Source organism: Pinus tabuliformis, chromosome 2_2 (genome assembly GCF_031772625.1).
Source record: "Pinus tabuliformis cultivar Carrire ecotype Pingquan chromosome 2_2, CPIR1, whole genome shotgun sequence".
In the NCBI taxonomy this organism is placed as follows: Eukaryota; Viridiplantae; Streptophyta; class Pinopsida; order Pinales; family Pinaceae; genus Pinus; species Pinus tabuliformis.
The window spans coordinates 595,434,191-595,444,211 of record NC_142300.1 but is presented as its reverse complement, the minus strand read 5'-3'; the positions used below and the strand labels follow the sequence as shown (position 1 = coordinate 595,444,211).

Below are 10,021 nucleotides of genomic sequence, written 5' to 3'. Positions count from 1 at the left end.
GAATGAGTGTTGATTGATATGATTATATATGTGGTCTCTATGATGGATTGTTGAATGCATGGTTCTATAGTTGAGAAATAAAATGGGGAATTGATTTGGGGAAAGATTGAAGAAGGGCGTTCTCTGTGGAAGTAGAATTGCTCCGTGTTTGAGAAGATAATTAAATAATTCTCCATTGAAAGGAAATCGATAATAATGGGTAAGTCAAGTAATTTTTGGAAAAGGACGTGATTCTGAACCAACGTCCCATGTTTCCTTGTGGAACAAATCATGGTGTAGAAATAATCACCTAGATCTAATTCAATGGCATTTGGTGGTGGTTAAAAAAGGTGAATTGTGGCTTGATGCATGAATAGATGCTTAGATCAATAATGTTGAGAATTAGTCTGTCAAACTCTTGCAGTAACGCCCAGTTCTGAGTTACGATGGATGTATTGCAGCTGCAGGAATTTAATTCTTATAATAAAATAATTTTTTACATCATTAACGTGTACGATCTTTTAAGGGTTGAACTAGATTCTCAAATGATTCAATAATGATCCATTACGTGTACTCATTGCATGGAGATTGGTGGGAGACAACATGAGGAATTAACATTGCGTGAAGATCGTCGTGAATCCAACGGGAGGAAATCGACTGCGACCTTTCGACCCTTTCGACCTATAACTTTTATTTAAAAATATGCAACATATGGTTGACTATTCGAACCTTGTTGTTCCAAACTTTCATTGTTGAGGTTCATGCCATGCCCATGCGTATAGATATTATCATTCGTTCCACATAATGTGATCTTGGTGAGAAGAGGTGTTGCATCGAGGATTAGAGGTTAACTGTGGACCCATAACCCACAAGTCAGAGGATCGATAGCATTTAAAAACTAGAAAGGAAGGAACCTGCAAATAGTATGACCTTCCACACTTCTTCAATATCGAGTCTTAGACAATCGACCTACCAACCAAATTCAAACTAATAATAGTTAATAATTCAAACTATTAATAATTAATAGTAGTATGAACCAAATTTAAAAGGGAACTAATGACTCTGCACAACTTCTTTCATACATATGTACTACTTAATATGATATGTACATTTAAATCCATATACAATGAATGAGTTTCCCTGTCTTTCTTTAATAATGTGTCCAAAGCAAAAAAGCAATAAAACTAGAAAAAATATTTTCTTCAAAATTTTCAGTTCTATTCCCTAGTTAATATTGAACCAATTAAATATCATATACAGTTAAAGAGTTTGCATAACTTTTTTCACTAATATATGATTCTAATCAATGTGAATTTCTAAATAGATTTAAAATAGAATTATTGGTTTTGCACAACTTCCTTCACCAATGTCCCATGCAATTGACCTATGAATTATATTAAAACTAAAAACAATTACTTCTCAACTTCTTCACCTCTATTTCTTATTTCATATTGACATCAACCGAATTCCCTATAGAGTCAATGAGTTTGCACAAAATTCTTCAATAATATACACGAAATTCAATTTTGCAACATGATGAGTTTACACAACTTTCTTCGTGAATGCACCATTTAATATGGTTAACAAAATTTCAAATAGAATTGATGAGTTTACACAATTTTCTTAGTGAATACCCCATTTTATATCGCTAACCTATTATATTTCATATAGAATGAATGAGTTTCCACACTTTTCTACAATAGTAAGTCCCAAAAAATTAAGCTACCAACAAAATTCAAAGTAAATACAATTAGTTTCCCTAATGTGTTTGCCTCTATGTACTCGTCATTACCATTGCTAATCAATTTCTAGATAAAATTCATAAGTTTGCACAATTTTCTTCATGAATATGTGTCACTTGATATAAATCTCCACTAAATTTCATATAGTGGGAATAAGTTCTCATAATATTCTTCAAATGTCCCAAAGTAGTGATTAATTCTCTAGACAATATTAGTAGTAAGGATTTTTTTTAGAGAAAATCAATGATTTTGCATGACCTTCTTTTACTATATGTCACACTAGACATGACTTCCCACTAGATTGTGTTCAGAATGAATGATTTTCCACAATTTTTCAATAGTATATATATCATACAATTGACATGCTAACTAACTTTGAAGTAGAAACAAACCATTTCTCCAAATTTCTTCAACTCTCTTTTCTCATCAATATTTGTACCAAACAAATTCAAAATAAAATTAATAAGTTTACAAAACTTTCTTCATCAAAATAATCTTATTTAATATAACTTTCTCACTAAATTTCAAACAAAATAAATATGTTGAGTTCCAGACTTTCTTGAGAAACTTAACCCAATAACCAAATTCAAGTTAAAATAATTAATCTCTCCAACTTCTTCATCTCTATTTCATAGTGATTCACCTTTTTTCATAGCGAATAAGGTACCGACCAAATTCCAAATGTATTAATTATTTTACACATTTTTCTTCACCCATATGTTGCACTCAATAATGCTGGACTACTAAATTGCATATATAGATTCAATGAGTTTTTCTTATTATTTATAAGACAATCCTCCTCCCAACTAGATTAAATTAGAAATAATTTGTTTCCAAATTTTTTCACTTTGATTTTTTTATTATCAATAATTATAATAATTCATTTTGATAAAAGTTTAATAGACTTATACAACTTCTTTACTAATATGTCTTATTCAATACAATTTTCCAATTAAATTCCATACAAATAAAAATGTTTCCACATTTTTTTTTCAAAAATATGTTTTAACAATAAATCACCACTTCAAACTCAAAATAATTAATTTTCACACCTTCATTACTTCTATTTTTTCTTTATTATTTATATCAATTAATTTCTAAAAAAAACTTAATAAATTTAAGTTGCTTTCTTCACAAAACCATTTCAATATAACTTCCCTAATAAAGAAAAGCTTGCACAACTCAAGGAAGTATTTAACATAACTTCGTTTACAAAATTCCAGTAAATTTTTTCAAAAACTCCAGTAACTCTTATCAAGTAATTTAAGATCACTTTGCCAACAAAATCCCAATAAATTTCAACACTTTCTCCACTATTATGTCCATTCAAGATATCAAGAAACTCATATTAAAATTCAACTGGTTTCCCGGCCCAACAAGTTTCTCCAATAAAATATATATCCAATCACCATCGAGAATGTGACCAATATGTTTGATTGTGCAGTAGTTTGACTGACAAAATCCAAAAACATTACTTGGCACCGACCATTTTTTTTTAACTGAGGGAGTGAAGAACCATCGCCCCAGCAGTAAGATGCTAAGACATGCTATATATATAGCAAGAGAGGGGAACTTATCAGTCCAGCCTTTGAAGTCGTTAGACCGTAAATGGAGAAAGGTGCTGTGTACTAAATTTCAAACAGAATAAATATGTTGAGTTCAGTTCACACTTTTCCCCTGGTAACCCAATTCATGTTAAAATAATTAATTTCATTTAACTTCTTCACCTCTATTTCATAGTGATTCACCTTTATGTTATAATGAATCAGGGTAACAATCAAATTCCAAATGTATTAATGATTTTGTTTATTTTTCTTCACCAATAATAATGGTTACCTACTAAATTTCATATAGATTCAGTGAGATTTCCTTATTATCTATGAGGCAATCTCCTCCCAACTAAATTAAATTAGAAACAATTTGTGTACAAATTTTTTTACTTATATTTTTTTTATCAATAGTTATAATAATTTATTTTGATAAAAATTTAATCAACTCTTTATCCTATTTTCCAACTAAATTCATACAAATATAAATAGTTCCACACTGTTCTTTAATAATATATTTTAAAATTCCATCACCACCTCAAACCCAAAATAATTAATTTCCACATTTTCTTTACCTCTATGTTCTATTTATTATTATATTAATTAAAAAACAAACAAACAAACTTAATAAATTTAAGTTCTAAATTTAAGTTCTTTCTTCACTAAACCCATCAATATAACTTTCCTAATACAACTCAGGAAGTTCCAGTAAAATTTCAACAACTTCAATAACTCTTATCAAGTGATTTAATATCACTTTGCCCCCAAAATCCCAAAAGATTTCAACACTCCCTCCAATATTATGTCCATTTAACATGTCAACGAAACTCATTTTAAAAACCAACTGGTTTCCTGATACAACAAGTCTCTCCAATAAAATATGTCTAGTCATAATCGATAATGCAACCGATGGTGTTGACCGTGCGAGTTAAGCGAGCCAAGACTCGACTAAATTCATGGAACCCAAAAATGAAAGGGATGGTTTCGTGGAACCGTTAACGGAAAGGTAGCGAAGAGTCATCGCCCCACCAGTAAGACGCTAATACTTGCAAAGTAAGATGCAAGACTAAATGAGTGGAACCCAGAGCCAAAAGGGATGGTATGACTTACACAATCCAGAAAACACCAATATTTTTTCTATTTAACTGAGGGAGGGAAGAACCATCGTCCCCACCAGTAAGATGCTAAGACTTGCAAAGTAAGATGCAAGGACTTGCCTTTTATATATATATATATACAAAGCAGGGAACTTATCAGGCCAGCCTTTGAAGTTGTTAGATTTGGGTTAAAGACAAAAATGGAGAAAGGTGTTGTGTCGATGATGATATTAGTCTGCCTTCTGCGCCTGGCAGCAACTACAATAGCATTGGATGATGTTGCTGCAGCAGCTTTTAGTTATTCCATGAAGCCATACCATTCCTCACATGTTAATAGGCACCATGGAAGTGCTTCCCTTCAATCCCATCATTTGGTTTTGAAGGAGCAACCTGAATTCACGCCATTTTCAGATTCCATGAACGCTGACGATACAAGGGACGTAGAGGCCCTTTTGTCATTTAGAAAGGCACTCACATCGGATCCGGACGGATCGTTGCTCAACTGGACCATACAAAACTCCGAAAACTTGTGCTCCTGGAATGGAATTTTCTGCAGAAAGCACACAAAACGAGTGGTTGCCATAATACTGTCCGGGTTGGCATTGCAAGGCCCCATTTCACCATCTCTTGGCAGCCTCTCATTATTACGCACTTTGAATCTTTCTCTGAATAATTTGACAGGAAGAATTCCAACGGAGTTTGGGCAGTTGAAGGCGCTGGGAGTACTGGACCTCAGCTATAATTTGCTCAGTGGTTATATTCCAAAAACGCTGTGTAATTGTACAAAGCTGCAATGGATCCGGTTTTCAGTAAACAGCTTGATAGGGAGTATACCAACAGAAATTGGTCGTCTAGTCCAGTTGAAACAGCTCAGCTTGGCAAACAATAGTCTTAGCGGAAATATTCCAGCTTCTCTGAGCAACTGCACTTCTCTCCAGGTGTTGTCCATTGGATACAACAATCTCACTGGTCCAATTCCTTCAGTTTTGGGTTTGATAAAAAATTTAGCTTATCTATACTTTGAAGGAAATTCACTAAGTGGTTACATCCCTCCAGATCTTGCTAATTGTACTCAGCTATGGTACATCGCTTTTTCTCACAACAACTTGAGTGGAAAAATTCCGGCTGAACTGGGCTCACTACAAAATTTACAGTGCCTGTATCTACAATCGAACAAGTTGGAGAGCACTATTCCTCCGTCTCTAGGAAACTGCTCTTCTCTTCAGATTTTATTTTTGGGAGACAATCCAGCATTATCAGGTAATATCCCATCTCAATTTGGTCATTTAAAAGAGCTTGGTCAACTATCCATTTATGGCCCAGGTAATATTTCAGGTCTTATCCCTTCTGAAATAGGAAACTGCAGCAATCTTGTATGGTTGGATTTAGAATACAATAGAATTCAAGGCTCCCTACCTATGAGTATGTTTGGGCTTCCCCTCTTCAGCTTGAGTCTAGCTGGAAATAACATGACTGGTAACATACCTGAAGCCATTGGCAATTTGAGTCAAGTCACCTACTTAAATTTAGGTGGAAATAGTTTCAGTGGTGACGTACCTGAAGCCATTGCAAAATTGAGTCAATTGACGTTCCTCAATCTGGGTGCCAACGAGCTGAGTGGTGACGTACCTGAAGCCATTGGAAAATTGAGTCAATTGACCTCCCTCAATCTTGGTGCCAACGAGCTGAGTGGTGACGTACCTGAAGCCATTGGAAAATTGAGTCAATTGACCTTCCTCAATCTTGGTACCAACCAGCTGAGTGGAAAAATCCCCGAGGACATTGCCAATTTAAAGAATCTTCATCAACTTTATTTAGATACCAACCATTTTACAGGTACAATTCCAAAAGGCATAGGAAAGCTTCATTTTCTTAGAAAATTTTTCTTGAATTCAAACAATATTTCTGGTAGCATTCCTCGAAGTATTGGTGGTTTGGTTTTGCTTCAACAATTAGATATATCTAACAACAGTTTGAAGGGACCAATCCCTGATTCTATTGGTCAATGTGTGGGGTTAGAGATGTTGGATTTGTCTAAAAACAAGTTGAATGGAAAGATTCCTCCATCCTTAGGCAATTGTAAATCTATGAATAATTTATTATTGCAGAACAATTCTTTGTCAGGGAAAATACCACCAACTTTGGGTAATTGCAGAGTCTTACAGAGGTTGGAGGTGTCTGAAAACAACCTTAGTGGAAATCTGGACATAGAATTTCCTGATTCTATGTTAGTTCTCTCAGCTTATTCAAACAACTTCGTTGGTACTTTGCCTCCTTCTTTGGCCCACTGTACCCAACTTCAACTATTAGATTTAAGCAAAAATGAATTAACAGGTCAGCTACCTGGTTACCTTGCAGCACTTCAGGGCTTGAGAGTTTTAAGTGTTGGTTATAATAAACTTCATGGTAGCATTCCTTCAAACATCACAAATCTGATCAAATTGCAAGTGTTGGATCTGTCCAACAACAGAATCAGCGGAAAGATACCATCCAATTTAGAAGGGCTCCAAGGATTTAAAAATAATGAGTCTTCCAAACTCAGCAGTGATACATTGTATGAGGATTTAGAAATTGTCATCAAGGGATTTGAGTATACTCTAACATATGTGTTGGCTGCAAACACAATATTGGACTTGGCTAGCAATAATCTTACGGGAGAAATACCTCTGAGCATAGGGAATTTGAGTAGCCTAAGATTGTTGAATTTATCAAGTAATCAGCTGGAAGGGCACATACCTGCATCTCTTGGTGATATATATGCTATGGAACAATTGGATTTGGCCAAAAATGATTTGAGTGGAGAAATTCCTCAAGAACTCTCTAAGCTCTCTATGCTAGCATATTTGGATGTTTCATCCAACAAACTTTGTGGCAGAATCCCACTAGGAACACAGTTTGATACTTTCAATATTACTTCATTTCAAGGAAACACGTGTTTATGTGGCTTGCCTCTACAAAGTTGCAATGAAAAGAAAAACAAGACTCAAAATAGCACAGAGGCAGCTGCTAGCCCAAGATGGTTGAACCATTTAGATAAATATGTATCATTGAATGCAATGGGTTTAGGAATGGGGATTGGATTTGCTGGAATTATCATTATAATGATACTATGGAATAAAGCTAGAAATTGGGTAGTACCTCCCATAACAAAACCATTTTATGGGCTGTACAAATTTCCCAAATAATATGTATTGACTACTCTGTAACATCCATTCTGTAACATCCATTTCTGTGTTGAAAAATAATATATATATATATATATATATATTTTCATGTCGTTAGATCATATCCTTTGAATGTTATAATTTCAGGTGTTATTTGAATGTGTGACGAATGCTAATCTATCGATGTCCTACATACCAGCTATGATGCAATTTTACTCACAGTCAACGTCTACTCACCTGATGTCGGGCTATCGCTGCTCCGTGCTAAGGCTTTGACAAACTATATGAATTTCAAATGTATTTTTTTTTATTAAGGAAGACGCAATTCGGTTGAACAAGTTCTACTTCATTTGAAAACAATTACTTTGTCCTCATCAAAGTTTTGCTTCGGCGCAGTTTCTGCATTCAATTCTATCCAGATTGTTGCATGGGTTGTTGACGCAGATTCTGCATTCGATTAATAGGAATAAAATTGGTAATGTTTTATTTAGATTTGTGATATTGATATATTATAATATTAGTATTAATTTTCAGTTATATAATAAGATTAAGAATATTTTTAATGATAAAGGGGTAAATATAAATAAATAAGAATTTTATTTTATTAATAATAGTAATATTTTAAAATAAAATTATAATTTAATTAATTTAAAAAAAAATTAAAATTTTAATGTCTTATCATATTTTATGTGTTAATAAATATTATAAAGGAGTTGTTTTTGGTGTGATTTTTTATAGTTTGGGGTGCCGGAATCTAGTGTAAAAAATTGTGGTGAAACCTTGATTTGTATTTTCGAATTCAAGCTTCTGTGATTCATAACTTGTTAATGGATTTTTTTCAGAAAAAATCACATTGAGAATATTTGGTGGAGGCGTTTCGAACCAGCCAATGTCGTTCATCTTCACGATTAAATGAACCACACTTGTTGGTTCCAAAGGTGTCAAATAATTTTGATTTGTGTTATTTCAACTAGTCTTTTTAGTGTATATATGTATTCAGCCCTCTGAAAAATCCCTCGGTCAGTTGTATTTTACAGCGATTACCCATCAAATTTGTCATTTCAATGATTTCCCGCCGGATTTTAGAGAAATTAGGCGGGAAAAATCCACCGAAAAAGATTCCAAAAAATCGCACTAAAGACAACTCGTATAATAAATTTCTATTTATCTATATTTACAAACTATTTAAATTATATTTATAAAATAATATTTTCTTTTTTCTTTTTTAATGCACTGTGAAATAAAAGTTTTAATGATTATTATAAATTGTTATTTATCTATATTTACAAGCCATTTAAATATTAATGTGTCGATATGCTTAAATGCTTTATAAATATAACAAAAAAACCTATTGCAATACGAAGAATATCTTATAGTTGCACACATTTACCTGATTAACCATGTGTAAAAAGGTTATGGGTCAAGTTTATATTGAGAAAAAAAAAAGAATTACACATCTTATTGTAATAATAATAACGAGGAACTTATCATGGAGAAACTGATTAGAATTGGAATAAATTGATTGGTGGGGAGCCACTTGGCACGAATCTAATTTTTTAAATTTATTAAAAGTCAATGTAGTTGCACACATTTACTTTATTAACCATATATAAAAAGGTTATGGGTCAATTTTAAATTGAGAAAAAAAAGAATTACACATCTTGTTGTAAAATAGACCATTTTTCTAAATAAAATTTTCTTATATAAATGAATGTTATAAATAATAATGAAGAATTTATCATGGAGAAACTTATTTGAATTGGAAGAAATTGGTTGACGGGGATTCACTTGGCACAAATTTAATTTTTTAAATTTATTAAAAGTCAATCCAACCTAACAAACTCTGTAACACACAACAACCCTTGATAAGCATTAAGACTAAGCATATTTTGATCATATTCCCTTGAGAATCAATCCAGGTCATCAATTAAAAAATAAAGATAAAAAGTCACATATCCGCATCCACCTTAAGTTGAAATAGGAAGCCTTCCACAACTAATTAATTATCCATATGTAGCAAATAATCCCACAAAATTAAGATGCATAGTCATTGATTTGGAGAAATTGTTAAGAAAACTTACTATATTTGTGGAAAATGTTTATATTTAGGTGAAAAATACAAGTAAAATGTATAGCTATAATCATAAAGTATACTACATTATTTCTTTAATAAAAATCTGAAAAATTTTAAGCTCAATTTCTTGAAAATAAATGGTCAAATTGTAGAAATTTCATTTAAAAATTATAAATGAATCGAGTTGCCTTTAGTGCGACTTTTTGGAAACTTTTCAGCTGGGTTTGAGTTGTCTTTATTGCGACTTTTTGGAAACATTTTAGGTGGTTTCTTCTTGCCTAATTTCTCTAAAATCCGGCAGGAATTTATTGAAAACACAAGCTTGATGGGTAATCCCTGGATAATCGAAGTGCCCTAGGGATTTTGAGGGTGTTGAATCTATATATACAGTCAAAAATCTTTAAATAACACAATCAAG

At 32.6% G+C, this 10,021-nt stretch overlaps 1 protein-coding gene across 1 annotated transcript; it reads left to right on the top strand.

Moving 5' to 3' along the window:
* Positions 1-4,565: 4,565 nt before the first annotated feature.
* On the top strand, positions 4,566-7,550 carry LOC149194058 (uncharacterized). Its single transcript, XM_089407197.1, has 2 exons — positions 4,566-6,085; positions 6,656-7,550. The coding sequence occupies exons 1-2, from the start codon at positions 4,566-4,568 to the stop codon at positions 7,548-7,550; spliced, it is 2,415 nt and encodes an 804-aa protein (XP_089263323.1).
* The last annotated feature ends 2,471 nt before the right edge of the window (positions 7,551-10,021 follow it).